Source organism: Pteropus vampyrus, unplaced genomic scaffold, assembly GCF_000151845.1.
Source record: "Pteropus vampyrus isolate Shadow unplaced genomic scaffold, Pvam_2.0 Scaffold383, whole genome shotgun sequence".
In the NCBI taxonomy this organism is placed as follows: Eukaryota; Metazoa; Chordata; class Mammalia; order Chiroptera; family Pteropodidae; genus Pteropus; species Pteropus vampyrus.
This window is the reverse complement of record NW_011889164.1, coordinates 828485-852258: the sequence shown is the minus strand read 5'-3', so window position 1 is coordinate 852258 and position 23774 is coordinate 828485. Positions and strand designations below refer to the sequence as shown.

General features: G+C 38.0%; 1 protein-coding gene across 1 annotated transcript in view; it reads right to left on the bottom strand.

Annotated features, from left to right (window-relative positions):
- The window catches only part of RGS7 (regulator of G protein signaling 7), a 500731-nt gene extending 487227 nt beyond the window's left edge, over window positions 1–13504 (bottom strand). The window contains exons 1-2 of the mRNA XM_011380007.1: window positions 13201–13504; window positions 12073–12198 (exon numbers count right to left, since the gene is read on the bottom strand). Of these exons, the coding sequence (XP_011378309.1) occupies window positions 12073–12150 (78 nt within the window). The 5' untranslated portion in view covers window positions 12151–12198; window positions 13201–13504. The remainder of the gene's footprint in view (window positions 1–12072; window positions 12199–13200) is intronic.
- Between the last annotated feature and the right edge of the window lie 10270 nt (window positions 13505–23774).

The following is a 23774-nucleotide window of genomic DNA, read 5'->3' as shown; positions in this document are numbered from 1 at the left end:
AAGACTAGCTGCACAGAACTCATATAACTAAGGATTTAAAAAGAAACCACATCAAAACTGATAGGAGGGACAGAGATGCAAAATGACTGACCCCACACCCACATGTGACAGTTGAGAATCTGGAGAGATATCTCAGCTGCAGAAGTCTCCCATGAGGAGCAAGGGGGTCCAGCCCCACACTGGGCTCCCCAGCACAGAGCACCAGTGCCAGGAAGAGGAACCCCCAAAACATCTGGCTATAAAAATCGGCAGAAATCCTTTCCACCTGGGTGAGAAGGAAGGTTCCTAAAAATCCAAGCATCCTCTTAAAGAGCTCATGCACAGACTTGCTCACACACACTCACCCTGGGCTCCAGTGGAGGGACAGCACCTCAAGGGACACAAGGGACATATAGAGAGAAACTGAGTTTCATGGTTTCAAAGAGAGGGCTGGAGGGGGAACCACCACTGTCTTCATGTTGAGCCCTCCTCCCATGCAGTCACCTCGCAGATTCCATCTTTCCTGTGTTGAGCCTCTCTCCACACAGCCAAATCTGAACCTACATTAGCCTGAGGAACTCTCCTTGCTCCACACTGATGACCCCCTGTAATTCCATTCCACCCAACTAGCCTACTGCAAGAGGCTCTCTACACATCATGCAGCTGGCCTTGGCCCATACTGTAGTCTTTCTTAAAAACTCTCAAAGATCCCCAGGTCCCAGGCAAGTGGCAGCTGACTGACCTCAGTGTTCCCTTTGCCTTTTGCTAAGTTGCCTGAGGCTCAGCACTGGTGTCACATCTGAATGTTCATTAATCTGATAAATACCACTCACCCTACCCTGGTGGCTCCCTGAGACCTCGACTTACCCAACACTTGTACCACCCGAGGCTCATTCAGTGGCTGAGCCTTATACGCAGCTGGCAGGTAATGTCAAACCAAAAAGTACACTCTCCCTTTTGCTGAGTAGCTCCAGACTAAAAGTGGTAGCAGCCAGACTCAGTTCAGCATGGCCTTTCCCATGTGCCTCCAGGTTCAGCACAGGCAGCTACCAATATATATTACACATATTAACGCATATCAGGTAGCACCAGGCCAGACACATATAGTGGCTGACCTTTGCCTGCAGTGGAGCTCCTTAAGGGGCCTCAAAACCAACACACCAGGTCACCAGCTTCAGACTATAACAGAACGCCACACAGTTAGGCTCACAAGAGGCACATCTACCTAACAAACAGAGAAGTAGCCAAAATGAGAGGATAAAGAAATATATCCCAAATGAAAGAAAAGAGGAAACTTAAAAAAATAAAAGAACTAAACAAAATGAAGGCAGCAATCTACAAGATACAGAGTTCAAAGCACTAGTTATAAGGATGCCCAAGAAACTTAGAAAAAGATTAGGTGAACTCAGTGGGAACTTCAACGAAGATACAGTAAACATAAAAACAGGCAGAGAAACCATAAAAAGGAACCAGTCAGAAGTAAAAAATACAATAATTGAAATAAAAAACAACTAGAAATGATGAACAGCAGATTACATGAAGTAGAGGACTTAATCAGTAATTTGGAATACAAGGTAGTGGAAAACACCCGATTGGAACAGTGAAAGAAATAAAATTTTAAAAATAAGGATAGTTTATGGGAGCTCTGAGAAAACATCAAGTGAAACAACATTCACATCATAGAAGTAACAGAAGGAGAAAAGAGAGAGCAAGATACTGAGAAACTACTTGAAGAAATAATGACTGAAAACATCCCTAACCTGGCAAAGGAAATCAACATACAAGTCCAGGAAGCACAGAGAGTCCCAAACAAGTTGAACCCAAAGAGGACCACATAATTAAAATGTCAAAGGTTAAATATAAAGACTCTTAAAAGCAGAAATAGGAAGACAGTTAGTTACCTGCAAGGGAGTTATCATAAGACCATCAGCTGATTTCTCAACAGAAATTTGTAGGCCAGAAGAAATTCACATGAAATATTGAAAGTGATGAAAAGCAAGAACCTATAACCAAGACTACTCTACTCAGCAAGAATATCATTTGAAATTGAAGAAGAGATAAAGAGTTTCTCAGATTAAAAAAAAAAAGGGACAAAAGATAAAGGTGCTCATGACCACCAAATCAGTATTACAAGAAAAGTCAAAGGGACTTCTTTAAAAAGAAGGGGAAAAACCCATAAATATGAATAATAAAAAGGCAATAACTACATACTTATCAATAATCAATTTAAATATAAATAGATGAAATGCTCCAATCAAAAACAAAGGGTAGCTAAACGGATAAGAAAAGAATATTCACACATATGCAGGCTACAAGAGACCTACATCAGATCAAAAGACACATACAAACTGAAAGTAAAAGAATAGAAAAAGATATTTCATGCAAATGGAAATTCCAAAAAAGCTTGGGCAGCAATACTTACATCAGACAAAATAGACCTTTAAAAAAGGGGTATAATAAGAGACAAAGAAGGAAATTGCATAATGATAAAAGGACCAATTCAACAAGAGGATATAACCCCTAAATATTCATGCCCCCAACATAGGAGCATCTAAATACATAAAGCAAATATTGGTGGACACAAAGGGAGAGATAAACAGTAATATGGCCATAGTAGGGGATTCAATACCACATTGACACAAATGGACAGATCTTTCAGACAGAACAACAACAAAAAAACAGTGACCTTAAGTGACAAATTAGACCAGATAGACTTAATTGATATTTTTAGAGCAATTCACCTCGAGGTAGAATATACATTCTTTTCAAGTGCATATGGAATATTTTCCAAGATAGATCACATGTTAGGCCACAAAACAAGTCTCAAAACATTTAAGAAGATTGAAATCATATCAAGCATCTTCTCCAACCACAATGTTATGAAACTAGAAATCAATTACAAAAAGAAAACTGAAAAGCACACAAATACATGAAAATTAAATAACATAATGTTAAACAATGAATGTGTTGACGACAAGATCCAGAAAAAAAATCAACAGATGCTTTGAGGCAAATAAAAATGAAAGCACAGTAATGCAAAATCTATAAGACACAGGAAAAGCAATCCTAAGAGAGAAATTCATAACCATACAGGCCTACCTCGAGAAATTTAAAAAAAAGAAATTCAAACAATCTAAACTTACACATAAAAAAAGAGAAAAAAAATACAAAACAAGAAACAGAGACCAAAATACAAAAAGAAAGAAAGAAAGAAAGAAAGAAAGAAAGAAAGAAAGAAAGAAGAAATAATAAAGATCTCAGTGGAAATAATTGAAATAGAGTCTAAAAAAAATACAAAAGATCAACGAAATCAAGAGCTATTTTTTTGAAAAGATAAACAAAAGTGACAAACCTTTAACCAGACTCATCAAGAAAAATAGAGAGAGGACCCAAATAAATTAAAACAAAGAAAAAAGAGAAGTGACACTGGCACAGAAATACAGAGGATTATAAGAGAACGATAACAATTATATGCCAACAAATTAGACAATCTGGAAGAAATGGAGACATTCCTAGAAATATACAATCTTCCAAGATTGATTCGAGAAGAAACAGAAAATCCGAACAAACCGATTACTACTAAGAAAATCGAATTGGTAATCAAAAAACTTCCAACAAACAAAAGTCCTAGACCAAACAGCTTCACAGGTGAACTTTGCCAAACATTCAAATAAGGATTAACACCTATTCTTCTCAAACTCTTCCAAAAATTTCAAGAGGAAGAATGCCTCCCAAGCTCATTATATGAGGCCAGCATTGCTCAGATTCCAAAACCAGATGAAAACATGACAAGTAAAAAAAAAGAAAATTATAAGTCAATAACCATGATGAACAAAGATGCAAAACTGCTTAACAATATTAGCAAACTGAATTCATTAATACATTAAAAAGAACATACAACATGATCAAGTGGGATTTATTCCTGGGATGAAAAGTTGATTCAATATCTGCAAATCAATTAATATGATACCCCGCAAAAACATAATAAGGAACAAAAATCATATGATTTTTATTTGAATCAATAGATGCAGAAAAAGTGTTTCACAAATGTTGACATCAATTTATGAGAAAAAACTCTCAGCAAAGTAGGACTAGAGGAAATATAGCTCAACATAATAAAGATCATATATGAAAATCCACAGCTAACATCATACTCAACAGTGAAATGCTAAAAACTTTTTTTTAAGATCAGGAAAAAGACACTTTCACCACTTTTATTCAACATAGTATTGAATAGCCACAGCAATCAGACAAGAAAAAGAAATAAAAGGCATCCAAATTGGAAAGGAAGAAGTAAAACTGTCATTATTTACACATGACATGATACTATATGGAAAGAACCCTCAAGATTTCAGGAAAAAAAAAAACTATGAGAACTAATAAATGAATTAATTCAGTAAAGTAGCAGGATACAAAATTAATATTCAGAAATAGGTTGCATTTTTATACATCAATAAGAAACTATGAGAAAGAAAAATTAGGAAAATAACCCCACTTACAATTGCATCAAAAACAATAAAATATCTAGGAATTAAATTAACCAAGGAGGTAAAAGACCTGTTCCCAGAAAATTATGTCATTGAAAAAAGAAATCAAAGAAGATACAAATAAATGGAAGCATGTACTATGTTCATGGGTAGGAAGAATCAACATCATTAAAATGGCCATACTACCCAAAGCAATCTATAGATTCAATGCAATCCCTATCAAAATACCAATGGCATTTTTTTAGAGAGCTAGAACAAATAATCCTAAAGTTTATATGGAACCATAAAAGACCCTGAATAGCCACAGCAATCTTGAGAAAGAAGAAAAAAGTTGTAGTTATCACACTACCTGATATCAAACTATACTATAAGGCTACAGTAATCAAAATAGCATGGTAATGGCATAAAAACAGATAAATTGATCAATGGAATAGAATAGAGAGCCCAGAAATAAACCCATGTGTATATGGTAATTTAATCTATAACAAAGGAGGCAGGAATATACAATGAGGTAAAGACAGACTCTTCAATAAAAGGCATTGAAAATTTAACAGATGCATGCAAAAAGATAAAACTGGACCACCGTCTTACATCATATACAAGAACAGACTCAAAATGGATTAAAGACTTAAATGTAAGACCCGAAATCATAAAACTTCTAGAAGAACACATAGGCAGCAATCACTCTGACTAATTGCAATCACTCTTACTATTGTTCTTAGTAATACTTTTTCAGATGTATTTCCGCGGGCAAGGGAAACAAAAGAAAAAATAAACAAATGAGACTACATCAAACCAAAAAGTTTTGCACAGCAAAAGAAATCATCAACAAAATGAAAAGACAACCTACTGAATGGGAGAACATATGCACTTATGATACATCAGATAAGTGGTTACTATCCAAAATATATAAAGAATGCATACAACTCAACAACAACAACAAAAAAACCCAATCCAATTAAAAATGGGCAGAAGACCTGAATAGATATTTCTCCAAAGAGGAAATAAAGATGGCCAATAGACATATGAAAAGATGTTACTAATCATCAAAGAAATGCTAATTAAAACTACAATGAGATATCACCTCACATCTGTCAGAATGGCTACCACCAATAAATCAAAGAACAAGTGTTGGTGAGTATGTGGAGAAAGGGGAACTCTCATACACTGTTGGTGAGATTGCAAATTTGTACAGCCACTATGGAAAACAGTCTGAAGTTTCCTCAAAAAAAAAAAAAAATGGATCTGCCTTTTGACCCAGCAATTGCACTCCTGCGTATTTATCCAAAGAAATCCAAAACAATAATTGGTAAAGATCTATTCATGCCTATGGTCATGGCAGCCCTATTTACAATAGCCAAGATATGGAAGCAACCTAAATGCCCATCAACAGAAGACTGTTTAAAGAAGTTATGGTTCATATATACAATGTTATATGACTCTGCCACAAAAAAATGAAATCCTACCATTTGCCATGACATGGTTGGCCTTAGAGATTATTATGCTGAGTGAAATGTCATACAGAGAAAGGTAAATACTATATGATTTCACTTATATGCAGAATCTAAGGAACAAAAAGAACAAACTAACCAAAAACAGACTCACAAATATAGAGTACAATCTGGTGATGCCCAGAGGGAGGGAGATAGGAGCTGGAAGAAGGTGCTGAAGGGTTAAAGAAGTATAAATTAGTAGTTGATAGATGGTCACGTGGATGGGGAACACAGCATACGGAATGCAATCAGCAGTAATGAAATGGCTACGTATAGAGCCAGAGGGAAGACAGAGCAATCAGGGGGATTGTTTCATAAACTATATAAATGTCTAGCCAATGCCTATACACTTGAAACTAATAATAAAATTAGATTTAAAAAACAATATAATAAAAAAACAAAACTGGAGATATTAATGACAGTAAAAAGTGATGAAAACGAAGGCAGAAGCTCACTGAATGAATTGGAATTTATGACCAGAAGGTGGAATATAGATTTAAAGATATTTTTGAAGTAGACAGTCCATCCAGAGGATGACAAGATCCTAAAGAGCTGATGTGTGAAGGTACTCGTATTGAAAGGTTATTGGCAGTGAGCAACTTCAATCACTCTCAGTGAAATATAGTGTCTAAATTATATCCTAGTCAAATGCTATACTCAAATTCTCTCTTTTTCATAAAGAAATCTTCCCTCATTCTCTCACCTGAAAGGAATTTCTTCTTCCTGTAAGCGTCCATAATTCTTTCTGTACCTAAATCATAAAATAATATTCATGCTAAAAAATATTAGTCTTGCCATCTGCAAAAACATGGATGGACCTAGAGGGTATTATGCTAAGTCGAGTAAACCAGACAGAGAAAGACAAATGTCATATGATTTCACTATATGTGAAATCTAAAGAATAAAATAAATGAACAAACAAAGCAGAAACAAACTCACAGATACAGAGAACATTTTGATGGTTGCCACATGGGAGGATGGTTGGGGCGCTGGGTAAAAAAGGTAAAGGAATTAAGTACAAATTGGCAGTTATGAAATAGTCCTGGGGATATAAAGTACAGCCTAGGAAATATAGCCAATAATATTGTAATACTATGTATGGTGCCAGATGGGTACTAGACTTATAGTAAATTATATAAATTATATAAATGTCTAATCATTATGCTGTACACATGAAACTAATATAAATAATATTGAATGTCAACTGTATTTGGAAAAAAAAGAAATCTGAAGGCCAAAGGTTCAGGGCCTAGAGAGCATCTATTTGCAATCATCTCTTCCTTTTCTAGTGGGGCTTTTACTTGCTTTCGCCTATAAATGCTCTTCACTTTGCTAACTCCCTAAACCCAGCCAGATCAAAGCAACTAAGTTTCAAAACGTCAAAGGTTATTTTTTATAATGTTATTTGAAGGAGGAATATTGACACCCTCAAGACTGACCAGATTGGACCATGTAGAAAATATCAACTAACAGACCTCTAAGAGACTAATGATGTCCATGGATCAATCTCCTCCAAAGAAGAAGAAACAGTTCACTCCCATTCCTTAGAGGTGTGTCTATTTTCACAAAGCAGACTGACTTAAGAAATAGCTTTCAAAGACAATGTCTAGGTCAAGTCAAGTAGCACATGTGATCTACCTACTGGGGTGAAGCCCCCATTGGGCCTCCACAAAATGCTCCAATGCTCCAATCTAGCTTTTTAAGAACACAGCAATCTTAATCCTTAAAGACTAATCTATCTATCTTCTATCTATCTATCTATCTATCTATCTATCTATCTATCTATCTATCTATCTTTCTATCTATCTATCTATCTATCTATCTATCTATCTATCTATCATCTGTAACCACTGCCTCATGATAGCTGCATTTTGGACTCCATGGTACGTATGATGCCAAGTTTAAAAGCACCTATTTCAGTGATTTTGCATAACAAGTGCTCAAACAGGGCCAGTTGCACTCTCTTCTTCACAAAAACGTTATTTTCTTTTTTATGACTAAAATGAGTAACTTAAGGAAAAGTTATCTCTTCAACCTTAGGTCTATTCTGAGAGGAAAAAATAAAAAGGAAGAAACAAATGAAAGAAGAGTGACTGGACAGAAGATGAAGAGGAGAGGTGAGTGAAATGAACAAGAGAATAGGTGAGGGAAAAGGTCAGACAAGGGGATAGGCATAGTGAGCTTCACAAGTTTGCTATTCCCCAAAACATGTTCATTCCACTCAGATGGTAAATGGAGGAAAGATTTTCATTTTCTTTTCTGACAGCTGGAGCATAAATTGTTGCTGCAATATCAGAAGTTATTGGTCATTTCGAGCATTCTTGCTAGTAAGAAGCCAGCATGCCAGCCAATTTAAAATATTGGCCCCAAGGTGCCCTAGATATTTTGTTTTTCAAATGCAGGAATGTCAGCGTCTGAACAAAAAGTGATGTATACTGTCTAGTGGGTAGCTTGTTGGCCAGACATCGAATTTGGAATGTGCCTCCCTGTACCCTGGGTTTCTAGCTCAGCCATTCTTTACAGACAGTGCCACCTCCAGGAATGAGGGTTTTACCCAGAACAGACTAAGAGAGTAGTATTTGAGCCCATAACCCAAAGCAAAACTGAGTTCTGAATTATCATTTTTACAAACGTTTCAGGAAGCTACTCCAAATTCAAGGTGAATTGGAGCTAGCTGGGTTCTCTTCTTAAGGAAGTTACTAATTTCATTCTCATTAAGGTCTGTCTAAAGGAAGCCCTAGGAATAAAAGTGGTCAAGCCTCATATTTTATGAGCTTTTAAACAAGATGTTAACAATGGCATAACCTTTTGTTAACCAATGTCACAAATTAATTTAAAATGCCATAACCACTCTAACTTAATCATTTGCTTACGAAAAAAGCAACACTGTAAATTTAAAAATTGGTAAGGCAAGTATAGTGTCCATGTGGATTTTTAAAATATACCTCTAACATCAAATGAAGCCTACAGAGATTCTTCATATTAAGCCAAAAAGCTGCTGGCAAACATCTGAGACTGATGTGCCTGTACCAACTCAATCATGAGGCAGCATTACAGGTGCCTATAGCCTTCACCACGGTGGCGCTCGCTCTGTGCAAAGAGCTCTGCCCATTGCACATCTTTTCCACAATATCACTGCAAAATTCTTCATGAAAAAAAAATCCCTGGAATTTTCCCATTATTTGGAGGAACTCCTATAATCCATATGATGATAATCAAAATGGAGAGAGACATCAGAGGAACAAAAGAAACTCGCACATCCCAGCTCTTTTCTGTGTATTCCTCTTTGGTAACTGTTCACTGCTTCCTACCCCTCGCAGGAATGTTCTCAAGAGCCATTCACAGCCTACCAAGATGAAATGAAAACGGCATATACATATCTCAATGTGTGTAAATCACCAGAATCCTGGAAGTAAACAAGAGATGGTAGTTTGGGAGTGTGTGGGAGGGAAATGGTTTAGTTCAGAACCCACTTGCAAAAATTGTTTCAACAGTGAAGTAGAAGTGGAAAATTGGCATGAATCAATAATGCAGCAATTTCTCTATTAATTCTCTCCCCTGTTATTGAACAATGTATTCTGGGAGTGAAGTTCTTTTCTAAACCTTCAAGTAACTTTATAATTAATAAGCATTTATAATAAAGTGCTTATTCTTTTATGCAGTTAAACTATCCTAATACATCTATTCGACCTATATCCCTCTCCAATGATTTTGCTGTTCTTCACATTAAAATTTGGCCTCTACTGAGAAGAAATTAAATGCAAAGCCCATATAAGATACAAAAAACAGAGGCAAAATGATCACATGAAATCCATAATATCATATTGTATGTGCACACAAACATGGACCATTTGACTTTATAACTAGCAAATGATAACCAAGGACACTGTATTTCTTTATATAAATTATCTGGTATTTATTTATACATTATTATTTATAGCACAAGTGAAAACAAAACTATATGCTTAGAGAGTAAAAGGGTAAAAAGGCAATCCATAGTTAAGCATTATGAGTGAAATTGGATGAACTGAGTTATTTTTTCCAATAACAATTTATCAGGAAAGTCTTTTCTAAAAATAAATTACATGTATCATTAAATCTAAATAAAGAGCTAATAAAAAGAGGTCAAAATTAATTAGTATAAGAAGTTCTAAGCTTAATCAACAAAATAATGTTTAAAAGAATGAGACATTATATTCTCTCCCCGAAGTCATCCGAGTCTATTAATCTATGAGTAGCACTAATAGCAATTTGATGCTATACAATTTATACAGTAAATTCAAAATTACCAACATGAAGCTCAGATAAACTAAATAATCCAATAACTATTTCTAAAACTCCTAGTCTCTTATCTCCTTTATTCTAATAATAAACTGATGTCATATTAAGTTTATTTCTAATCAAGATAAATTCGTTGTCTGATCAGTTCAAATCCAATCTTTTGTGAAGAAACAGAGAATGCAGTGTTTGACATAACAAAAGTAGCTAACTACTATAATTTTACATCCAATAGTCTAATTCTCAACATTGCACACACCTATAAGATAGAATTTATAATTCTCACATCTTGCATATTACAAAACTCGGACATAACAAAAATAAAAAATATTATAAATTATTTCAAAATACACAACTGCCCCCAAATAGCTCTTCTCAGAACCAACTCTATATAGGATGGGCAAATATCCAGTTATTTCAATTAATGCAGAAATACAATAATAATAATTTAGGCTCGAGTGGATTATTTTCTTGCTTTATCCAGTTGGGATACTTTAAGACTAAAATAGACAACTAATCTCCATTTTTTTCTTTCCTATCATACTATGTTGTCCCAGACACATAAAACTGCATTCACAGGTACACAATATAGTATTGTCTGCCAGGCTAAAGAAAAAACAGCTAGCATTATGTCAGGACACCCATGCGTCTTCACATTAAAGCAATAACAACATTCCCTCATATACATATTCAGCACCACCTTTTAATGATCCTGGGCTACACAGAAGGAAAGTTTTGATTTAGTATAGGTCAAAGTAGCACATTGCTTTTCATTGTTATTCACACCCAGTTCTGATCCTCTAGCTAAAAGAACAAATGTGAACTCATCCTGACTCTTCAATGGGCTCATACTAATCAAAGTCCTAAAATTTTTTCTTGGTTTCAAGGTATGATTTCCTTTTTACCATTACTAATGTTAACTAACAAAATCTTGCCCAATAAGCACTACAAATGATGTGCTAAAGAAAAAAATAATCACAGCATAAAATGCAATAGAAATAACTGGTACAAAAGTTAAATAAAGAATACTGCTTTCCTATTTGAGTGATATTATTGATTATAACCAGAGTGAATTTACCTTAGCAACAATTCTGGAGCATGCACAATATTTAAATACATCTTTATTATAGTGGCTCAATATCTAGAAGTTTGTTGATAGCATTGTTATAAAATGCATAAAGCTATCAGATAGGTTTGTGGTTAAAAATAAACCCTCTGGAATATAAAGATTTACTTAATTGGCATATGGCACTAGAACACAAATACCCATAAGCAAAATTATAAAAATAATGCAAAGTAAAAAAAGAATTTAGACTAAGACAAAAAAATAAAAAAGCACAACTAGAATTATTTAATTAGGAGTAAAATCATAGTGAAATCACCAGTACATTCACAGGCACATTCACTCTTGCCAGAGAACTGCAGAGTGATCTATTTTCATCCTTAATGTTATACGTTTACATTATTATTATAACCTAAATGCTTAGGGACAGTACAAGAAAAAAATTCTAAAAATTATTAAGGATGCTATAAAATCATGTGTGTAACAAAAAACATGTGGGACGCTCAAAATTTCTGTTTCTGTTGACTGCAGATTAAACTACGCAAACCCAGCAGGAAGAGGTGTGAAAATAGAGTTGACTAGCCTCATCTGCTTCACTATGTCTCTACACACTTGAGAATATCAGATTGTCCTGAAGTATAGTTTGCAGGCGTTGGTGATCTGGGGAATCCACAAGGCCAGAAAGTTGATATATACTTTGATCTGGGGAGGGAGTGGAATCAAGGAAGCCAGAAGTTTTCCCTTTATTCTAAGAAAGTGAAGAAATTCTTACCTTTCTGTACACCAGCATGTTGGGTGATTCATCTGCCACTCCGTTGCTGGTCTGTCCATAATTATTCCCTTGGGCCATGTCACCCACACTTGGTTCGCTCGGAGATATAGGAATTATCACTCTGCACTGCAAAAGGTTGGAGGGACTTCAGTGAGATCTGAATGGTAGTGGTTAAGGGGGTTCACTCTCTTGATTCGTCTTCACCATCCAAAGCACCCACCCCACATGGAGCATGCTTACGTGCTGGGGCTGGCATAGGAATAGATTTTCTTTTTAACTGAATTTATACCTACAGTCCCCCAGAGAACTGTAAGAAATGACAATCTTTTAGTTAAAATAGCCATTTGGCTATGGTTTTTAAATGAATTGATTTTCTAGGTACTCATTTTAAAAAGTGTTTGACGCTCGTCCGAAAAAAAAAAGAAAGAAAGAAAACCCGCGGTTACCGTTTCCGTATTTCAGAGAGTTCTCTTCTCTCCCCATATTACCATGCCCACTGATGTTTTCCCAAAAGGCAACACCCTGCGCAGTACACTTTCTCTCCAGGTGTCTGTCTAGTTTCCACACGCAGGTGCATCAGCGATGCCCATTCTCCGTGCGCTTCTCCAGTGCATTTTCCTCTTTATTCCCCTGGGTCTCGCACATGGAGCCGGGGTAGCTTCTCCTGCTTTCACCTGCCCGCGCTGCCTGCCACTGGTTCCTCTCCTCTCTCCCCACTTTGCTTTGGAAGTCAGAACACAATCCTGCCCGATCTTTGCAAGAAGGCACCAGAAAATATCCCGGCAACAATAACTGATGGGAGTTCAACCCTTCAGGCAATTACTTCAGCCACCATGAGTAGCAACCCAACTGAGAAGCCTCAGAACAACCAGCCAGAGAGGAGGAAACAAGCTCCCTTGCTGGGCTCTCGCTGGCAGCAGCAAATGGCAGGCGAGCCCGTGCCCTGCGCCGCGGCCGCTGCCGGAACCGGGCAGCAGTTTCAGCACCGTGGACCGCGGCGTGCGCTGGGCGCCCGCAGCCCGGCCCCGCGCTGGGCTCCAGGAGACGGCCCTACAGCTCTGGGTGGGTGCAGGGCGGGGGCCTGGAGGGCTGGGGTGGCGCTGCCTCCTCCCCACCTCCCCTATTTACCTCCTCCGCCAAGGTCACGGCCCCGCGGCGTCTCCCTGCCCGGGCAGGCGGTGTCAGCTGGCGGCAGGCAAAGCAGCGAAGCAGGGCAGCTTCATCACACTCGGCGGATGCGGAACCCGCGCCGCCCCGGCTCCCGCCGCTCCCGCGACCGCCACCCTCGCCGCCGCGGTGCACTGGCGGCTCCGGCAGCCAGCGGCTAGCGCCCACTCCTCCCCACCGCCTGGCGGGCTCGCTCCTCCTCCGCTTCTCCTGGGCACTGGGACCAGCCGAGCGCGCGCGGGAGCCGAGACGCCCGGCCCGTGCGCGCGACTGGGAGGAGGGAGGAGGGGACAGTCACGTGAGACCCGGCTGTCCAAAGGTGCCGGCTCCGACGGGCTCAGCCCTGCGTGGCCACACTGTCCGGGCCTCCCGGGGGCTTCCCGGGCCTCCTTACCCTCTCGCCCCTGAGAAGACCAGCCCCGGTTCTCACACCCCGCCCTCCTGGGTGTACGCGCCGCTGAAGGCCTGGAGCTTCACACCGACTGTAAGCCAGAAGAGTGGAAGGGCGACGGATGGATGGCTGGATGGCTGGATGGCTGGATGGCTGGATGGCTGGATGGCTGGATGGCTGGATGGCTGGAGCCTGGTGCAGCCAGCAGGTTTCATCACGTGCCTGATGATTCCACTGGCAGTACCATGGAAGCAGTTGACTGATTATTGCTATACTTAAATAACAAGATTGGAGAGATATTGAGACATCTTAGGAATGAAAAAAAAAAAAAAAAAGTCAGGACCAAACGAGTCATTCATAGCTTCTTTCCAAGTTGAGGAAACCGGAAACGATTTCGAGGCTGCCAATTTGAGGTGAAAATCTTGCCACCTGTGAAACTGAAAGACCGTCCCCAATGCCTGGTTTCTCCTTTTGACAGAAAGCACTCAGAGGAACTTTCCCCCCGCCCACTTCTCTCATCCTCTAACAACTTTCAAAGAGGGCTTGGGTTGCTGGTCCCCAGAATTACCATTCAGGTTGCTGTCACTAACTCTTCTGTGAAGGTTAGAATGACATGATGGAGAAATGTCAGTTTTGCCCCATTTATAGTAAAGAAGTTTGTGTCTGGCTTTCTGGACAGGGTTGAGAAGCTATAAATATCTGAAGTTCTCCTTCCTCGGCTGGGTCAGTAGTGGGGAGGAGACGGGAGATAATCAAGCCAGTTCCTTCTTAACCCCAGAGGTCTAAACAGAAAAGGCCTTACCCCTGGGCAGGATAGCTATTCCCACCAAACACAGAAGCCCTGCCTGGGCCAATGCGTTTCCCCAGCCCCACCCAGGCCTGTCAGATTTCACTCAAAAACAAATATTTTTCCACCCATCCTCTGCTCTAAATGCTGCAGGTTAAAGATTCCTATCCCAAACTACTCTACACACACCCTGTCTAACTCATCTCCCACTCCTCCTTAATTCTCAAACTGTTTACGTCGTGCACTCTGGAAATTATAATCTTTTTCAACAAAGTTGCCAATTTTTCAACTTCTCTATTTCCTTACCATTCTTGCTCTAGCCGAAACCTCTTTCTTCCGCTTTGCTCTGTCTACTCCTGGGAAGCTGGTATGAGTTGAATTAGTAGATCTGGGAAGAATAAATGGGCGTGCTTGCTCAATTAGGCCATTTCCTCTTAAAGTTCTCCTCTTTGCATCTCTAAGTAGAGGTTCTACCCCACAGGAGGCCCTACCCTAGTTCAGCACTAAGGGACCATTGCCATCAATCAGCAAACTAACAGATAGAATAGAACTGACTTTATATATTTTATGCATGCGATGTAAAAAATGCTCTGCTGCATGGGGCCCACATCCATTCATCCATCACATACGTGTATGTATAAAATTCCCCTTGATACACTTTCCACTTATTACTGCCCTGTTTAACACCAACAAGTTTGCTGTGAACCAAAAACTTTCTTTTATACCGGAAACTACCTCTCCTCTTATTCTGTCTTGAATTTTTTTCATCCTGGCAATGGCCTTCATGTTGTTAAACCAATGGTTGATTCTTAATTATCACATGAACTGACTTTTCAGCAGAAGTTAAAGTTGATCCCTCTCACCTTCTGGAACACCTTCTACATTTTGCTACTAAGACACCAGTCTTTATTAGTTCTCTTCTAATTACTGGTTGTTCTTTCTCAGCCTCATTGTTTGTTCCTTTTTATGTTTTTAGAGCCTAAATTTTTGGAGTGCCTCAAATCTCAACCTTCGGGCCTTTTTCCCTCCTTACAATTGATGTGTACTTTTAGGGTGAGCTAATTCAGACTCATACCTTTAAATGACACCTAAATACTAGTAACTCTCAAATGTGTACCTTTAACCTAGACCCATCCCCTGAAATCTAATCTGTCAGTTGCCTATATCGCATCTCTACTTGACTATCTAGATGGCGTCTGATTCAGTTTCATAACAACAGGGATATTGTTTATTTAGTTCACAGCTATAAATTTCAGGCATAGTACAGTTTTGGGCCCACAATATATGCAAGTTAACTAAATGATGGTGTATGTAATAACTACAATCTGATAAGTAATTTTTATTTTTGTAATAAATTGTGAACAATATTATCTCACTTAATCCTTACTAAAACTCTGGAGAGGTAGTCATAATTGTTATCTCCTTTATGTCGATATACCAATAAGGAAGGAGAGGATCAGAAAGGTTAAGTAAACTCCCCAACATGACCCACATAACTAATAAGTGGCTGTGGTAGTTTGTACTGTGTCAGTTTGATTAGCTGAAACAGTTTCTTGTATGCAAATAAGTAGAGTTGACCAAAGGAGGAATTTGTGCAAGACTGGGAAAACAGAGTGAGCCAGCACGTATTCCTCTCTGAAGGTCTTTATAGTTTGATGTAGTGTGACACAGAGTCCTGGAGGGTTCTAGAATGTTCTTGCTCTCTCCCACTTCACATCTGGATCTTCTTCTAATCCCCAGACCTGATAAACAACAGTAGTCCCACATTGGTCACAAAAACCTGAATGTGGACCTAAAAAGGCAGTGTCACGCAAAAACCACAGCTTCCATTGACTTCTCTACCAGCTCTCCATCACAGTCCCCTCCAGCCTGACTGTGCCTGTGCCAGATTCCTCCGTAAGCTTCAACTCACCCACTCACACAAAGTCTTCTGGGGGTCTGGTGTTGACTTTTCTCAGATCTTTCAATTTCTCCTTTTGGAAAATAACTCCCCAGCTTCCCTCACAGCTGTGTAAGCTCTTATTCCTATAACAAACTCTTATTCCATTATATCTAAAGTGGTTCTACTTCCCAGACTGAGTGATTAGTAGAGCTCAAATCTAATTCTTCTTGGTGTTTTCCACTCTTCTATAAGAAATCCAAGTTAGGGAGATAAAAATCTTAAAACCAATAAGTACATGAGAGTACAAAACTGAATGATAGAACGTATGTGAACTGACTGAAGGAAAGAGGTTGACATTAAAACTCGGCTTTTCAAGGACTGATAGGGTATCTACATGTGGAGGTGATGAAGGGAAGCGTTTCCAGTGAGACACAAAGGCAAGAAATTCTTAACCCCATTAGGAAAATTACTAGTAATAAGACCATCATTTCTGGATTGCTACTATTTCTAAACACATTCAAAAATATTCTCACTATTTCTGGCAGATTTACTCTACCTGTTATGTAAGAAACCAATGTTCATGTTAGCAATGACTGTGGTCATATGTCTTCTACATATTAGAACCTGCATTCAAACATACCTCAGCGTGACTCCAAAGCCCTATGAAAAAAAATGTGCAAAAATGCCTCCTAGCAACAGTATGAATTCAAAAACTCCAGGGGTCTCCCACCAAGATCCGTCTTATGCTGTTCTTATTTTTTATCCCACCTATCATCCCTCTGCATACCTAACTCTCAAAACCTTTCTCTCTGCGCAGTTATTACTAAGATTGTTTATGCTTGCTTACTATTACCAGGCAAATACAAGGAAAAAGCTTTGAGGAATAGCATATTTCATGATTTCTTCTATTGTTGTTAAGCCTCATTAAACAATTCATAATTTGTGTTACTGTGTATTGAAAACAAAATTATGTCTATCACCTTAACGTTTCTAGGACTAACATTTTTCATATATAAACTGAAAGAATTAGATTAGATCATCTCTCAAAACTCACCTAGATCTTAGAACATAAGATTGGAATCTGTTCTCTTTTGTAAATTCCTCCTACATAATGAGGCCCTTTATATAGTAAACAGCAAAAACAGCATGGATATTATGGGATTTTTTCATATATTTCTTTCTTTACCAAACACGTAAATATGTGACTCTCAGCTATCATCATTCAAAATCGTTTTATATCATTTTCCTTGAGGATCCTATATTTTATGATACCTTTGTCAAACAAATTAAATTGTAAAATTTAATGCTGCATTCATTTTCCATGCCAGACAGAACTTCTGAATAATAGGTAAAAACTCTGTTACTCCACCAAATAATTCCACCTAAACAATGACATTTAAGGGTTGTTGTTGTTATTGTTGTCGTCATTAGTTTCAGCAATCTTATGTTTGCAAAAAATTAAATTTAATTTACATTTTTGAAATACTAAAAATGGTTGTGTTAGTTTGCTAGGACTGCTATAATGAAGTATCACAAACCAAGTGGCTTAAACAGCAGAAACTTACTGTCTCCATGTTCTGGAGGCTGGAAGTCTAAAATCAAGGTATGGGAGGGACTGGTTCCTTCTGGGAGTTCTGAAGGTATAGTGTGTTTCACACCTTTCTGCTTGGCTTGGAGGTGGCCACGTCTCCCTGTGTCTCTTCAAAAACATCGTCTTCCGTGTTTGTCTCTGCGTCCAGATTCCCCTTTGTATAAGAACACCAGATCTGGGCTCACCCTAACGACCTCAGATCTGGACCTCATTTTAACTTAGTTACCTCTGTAAAGACCCTGTCTCTCAATAAAGGAGGAGTTAGGACTCCAAAGTAATCTTTTTTGGGGGGTAGGGGGCATGATTTAACCCATAACAATAATGTTTATTTTTTTAAATCATTAAAGTTTAGGAACCCCGAATTGTGAATTATTGATGTAGATTTGTTTTTCCCTCCTTTCACTCAACAGATACTTATTTATTCATTTGTTATGCATAAAACATTCTTCTATGTCTATAAAAAACATAAAAATATATTATATAGGTGACTTTTGCCCTCAAGGAGCTTCCAGTCTAGTTCACAAGATAAAACTCCTATTTTTTCCACACTTCACATCCAATTTAATAGGCAAATCCTATTGGCTCTACCAGCAAAATGTATCCAGAATCCAGTCACTTCTCACCACCTTCTCTGCTTCCACTCTGGTCTGAGTCACAATTTAATCTCTCCTGAATAAAGCAAAGGCCTTGTTTCTCTGCTTTCATCCATTCTTATCCATGCCTATTCTCAACACAGCAGCCAATGACCATATTACTTCTTTACTTAAAGTCCCCCAAAGACATCCATGTCATTCAAAATAAAAGACATCCTCCAAATGCCTGTGAGGCCCTCGTTATCTGACACCATGTCACCTCTTCTAACCTCAGTTTATGCCGATCTCCTCACTTTCTCTGTTCCATCCACACTGCCTTCCTTGATTCCTTAAACATCCCAGGCGTGCCACTACCACAAGATATTTGCAGTGGTTGTTCCCCCTGCCTAGAATGCTTTTCCCTCAGATTTCATTCCCTTTATTTAATTCTTCGTTCAAATGGCACCCGCTCAATGCAGCCTTCTCTATATACCTTATTTAAAATTATGCACCTGCCCTGCACTCCCCTTCCTCAACACTGATTTATTTGCTTTTCAGAGTATTTATCACCTTCCGACATACTGTGCAACCTACTTATTGACTATATTTGTTGTCTGTCTCCCCCAGAAGAAATTAAGTTCTATGAGCTTAGAAATTTTCCTCTCCTCTTCACTGCTGTTCCCCAGGGTCTAGAACAGCATCTGATATACGGTTTGCACCCAATAATTATTTGCTGATTTATTGAGTGAATAAATCCATAAACATACCTCTGTTATAAAGAATAACCCAGCCTACAACTTTGAACAAAACTGAATTAGCATCAAGTTCCACTGTGGATGGAAATGATCTACTCTTTGAATCTGTTTCCTATGTGTCATAAAGGGGAAGAATAATTTCTTTTCCCACCACACACCCACTTCACATAGGAATGATTTTAGAATTAATTAAATAGTAACAAGGAGAAAGCATTTTGAATTTCAAAGAGAAAACATTTTATTAATTTGAGGCTTTTATTGTGTGAAAGAATTATAAGCAACACAGGGGTAAGTACCAAGATGAGAACAATGTTAAAAGAATTATACTGTTCACAATAGTAGATTGCCATTTTATGGGGTAATTAATTTGAGATTTATATAAGCAGGGTGAAAAAAAAAAACAAAGTGGTTTGAGAAATCTTACCCCAAATGACAAATTTTTTAAAAAATACCCTCCTTTGTAGTCAATTCTCAATTATTTATAACACGATACCCTTATTAATGAATTATTCTCTACTTTTACCATTCTTTTGTCCATTTTATGACAACTTTCCTGCAAATTAAAACTCCCATATCAATGTCAGAGGGCTGGCAAAGAAAAAAAGGTAAAACTCACCAGAAGTTTATTCCTCTTTACTTCTTGTTGAAATATCTAAATTCTGATCTATATTACTTCCAAAATGATACAATTTTTAAATGTTATACACTTTTAATTAACTGGAAAATTAAGCTGAGCACGTACTATGAGTGAGATGCTGTATAATGTTGGGAAGGAATACAAAATTTGTTGAGACTTTATTCCTGCACTTCAGGTATGGTAGAACAGGGCTGGAGAAAGCATCAGAACATCTGGGGTTTAGCCCTGACTCCACTGCTTAAAATCTAGGTCACATTGGGCCAGTGACTTGGCCATTCTGAGCCTCAGTTTCCTTATCTATAACACAAAACTCATTATCTGCTTCATCTTGCTCTACTGTGTAAATCTTTTTATTCCAAGACAAATGAAATATTTGGAAAGGCAATCTAGTGGCAATCATATTAACCATATCAGGAGAAGGAGTATTTCTGCTGTTCAGACACCAGGAACATATATAGCTATAGTAATTGAAAACAGTCCATCTAACAAGCAATGTATGGTGTCTAGAATATATGAAAACCAGGTGACAGGTTCAGAATGGCATTGCAAGAGGTGAGAGGCAGTGCCCCTGCAGAAAGGCTAAGCATGGCAAGAACAGGCCATGTCTGGACAGTTCATCAAGTGTCAGGGTTAGCGTCAGGATGTGTGGGAGCAGAGCTCCAGCAACTGCACAGGGATCAATTCCTCAGAAAGGAGGAAAACACAGAGCAACTCCATTTCTATTTGGTTTCTAAATTCTTATCTACAAACATTCCTCAAATAGGAAATGAAAGAAAATATGATTGAAATAACAAAACAATGAAATGGAAGGAATAAGCCTCAAAAAGCAAATGAAGAAACTGGCCTTCAATGAAATTGACTTATTTTCTCAAGATCACATAGCCCAGCAGAGTTAGAGCCAGGACTAAAACCCCAGTCTCTAGACTCCAAATCTGATGCTTCTCACATTATGTGATGTTACCTTTATAAGGCAACCGAGATCGGGATAAGGGAAGAAATACCAAAAGGGCCCTCGGGTGTTTTAAAGAGTTTATCTCCAGATCCTGTGCAGTTCCAGTCACTGGCACTGAGAGGATTTGGAAACGAAATTCTCAGGAACTTGTAAAGCATGGTAGGGAAAAGATGGTAGCAAAATAGAGCCAATTTGTGAAAATAAGGGAGAAGAAGATGAACAAATTGATTGGTTCCCAGAGCCTGTCCATAGAAAAGTTCTATAATAAAATTCAACAAACATTTATTCAGTTTATACAACATATGAGGTATCATGATAGTCTCTGATGATGAATAGGCCTTTCCAACGACAGTCCGATAGAAGAGAGAGACAGTAAATCACTATAGTGCGATATATTTAGTGCATGTGCATACGTGTTAGGAAAGCACAGAGATGAGAGTCAAGGACATTTTATCAGGGTCTTCAAAACTGATAAGAATCTTACTGATGTACATAGAGGAGGAACAGCACAGCAGCATTTCAGGTGGTTGGAATGATGTTCTGAATTACAGAAACATGAATAAAGACAAACGTTTGATGAACAGCAAGTTCGGTTTCAAAGAGAGGGAATGACTGGTGGAAATGAAGCTGGTATGTAAATTAGGGCCAGATTGTGAAGAACCTAAAGCCCACGCTAGGAAGTTTGGGCTTTAGGCAATCAGAATGGGAATGAATTTTGAAAACTTAAAGAGAAAAGTGATCACAAGAAGGCTGCAAGGGTCTGCCAATCTGACGTCATACAGACTAGACTCATTTCCTCCGTGAGTATGGTCTCTAGACTACCAAATGGAGGCTACATGAAAGAAAGATATATTACTCAGCAAGACATCTGGCAGATTCTTTTGTGATAGCGTTGTAAAAATGATGGTAAATGGGGGCTTGGATTGGATTTATAACAGACTGAATAAGGTCAGCAAAATGGGTACTGACTGATTGACCAGGACACAGCAGAAAGAGGAACTTCATAGGGAAGATTCAGAGTTCTGACCTTAGAACTTCCCTGTTCTAACTCAGCTTGTGCACAGTGACTCAAGTAAAGGCACAAATAGCCCATTCATCAGATTTGCAAATGGCACAAAGCTATGAGGAATAGCTAATACATTGAATAATGGCAGTGGGACCCACAGAGATCAAGGCAGGCTGAAAAGATGGACTGAACCAAATAAAATTCAATTTAGCAAGGATAAAAGTTAAGCCTTATATCTAGATGAGAAAGACTTGGCTTAGCACTAAATATAGCATGAATAAGATATGACTGGACATGAGTTTGAATAAAAGACACTTGGTTTTTGTTTGTAGTTGAAAGCAAACTCAACAGTTCACAATAAGCACATCTCTGCCAAAAAAAATTAATAAATAAGATAATATAATCTCAAACTGCATAGTTAGAAATATAGTGATGAATAAGTATAGACTTAATGACTGAAAGTATTAAAAACTGGCCTGTCACAGCACTGCTCTGCGCAGACACATCTAGAATGTTCTGTATGCCACCTACCAAGGACATAGACCTCTAAGATCAACTCTTCCTTTACACTCTGCCTCCACCTCTTCTATTTAAATTTCATGAGCATAGAGATTTTGTCCTGTTTTCACTACTTATTGCACCCTATTGTACACCTAGGATAGTGCCAGGCCCATAGTAGAGGCACAATTGGTATTCATTGAAGAAGTAACTAAATGAATCTTTAGGAAAGCAGTAAGGATGTTGAAGGTGTCTAAAGTCATTCTGATGACTGAAATAAATAATTTTTTCCATTAATGAGAAGGCTTGGGTGATTGTGGTAATTATCTTAAAATATTAAAAGACTCTCATGTGGAAAAAGATTCAAACGTAATCCTTCAAGCCCCAAACAAATTTAAATTTAATAGGTAGAAATTTCAGGCAGATAAATTTCACTTCAGTGCAAGGAAGAACTTTCTAACAGTTAAGAATGTTTAGAACAGCCCTAATGAAAAAGTGAGTTGCATGTCCCTGGAGGTGTCTAAGGCATGCTAAATGATCTCGGTCTCAATGGTTGTTAAAGAGATTGTTGTTCCATTGAGGATACTGGTCTAGATGACCAGAAAAGTTATTTCCCATCTGTACTGTTTGACTATGAAATCAGATAACATAGGAGGATTTAAAGTGATTTTAATCTAAATTGAAACAAGATTGAGGTGAAGTAATAAAAATGACGTAGATGATAAGTTCTTTTGTTGAGTCCATTTTGGGCTTCGGTGGTGCCAGGAAAGACCTCGTTAAGGAAAGAAGACTTACTTAGCTTTGAACATTGGGTAGATAAAAACAGGGTGGAGTGGTTGTTGCTGAAGTGTGACTATGAGAAAAACCAAACACCCAGAAACATTTACTGTCTATTGTCATGAGGCTGGTCTTCCCCACACAGTTGTCTTAAATGTATCTGCCAGTCAGTAGCTTATAGATCCTCAGAAGATGCAAATTTTATCATGTTGAGAGTATGAGGGCACGTGCTCACCCCAAGGCAAGACCTCACTTTGTAATGCTCTTATTCTCCTTTCCTTGATTCTCTATCATTGCTACTTATAAATATTTGCTAGCTTTTGCAACTAAGCATTAGCGCTACTGAATTTCTACCAACCTAACTTGTTTTTAAAAAGAAATGGCAAAGAAAAACAAAAGATGAAGAAACTGAAAGGTTTACTCAAGTTACTTAACTTTAATACATTTCTATAATTTATAGAAAAACATTTAAGAACTTGACCCTACATTAGTTAGTTATGTCCACCAATTTTATATATTATAAGAAGAATAATGTTATAATTGAAAAACTGTATAGCAATCTAGAGTAAAGAGCTTAGCAACCTGGATTAATTTTCTCTCTGTGCTGTGTAAATTTTCCTTATATGGTACTTTAACCATCTCCTCTGCAGCTTTTAATATACTTGACACAGGGTGTCTTTAATTCTC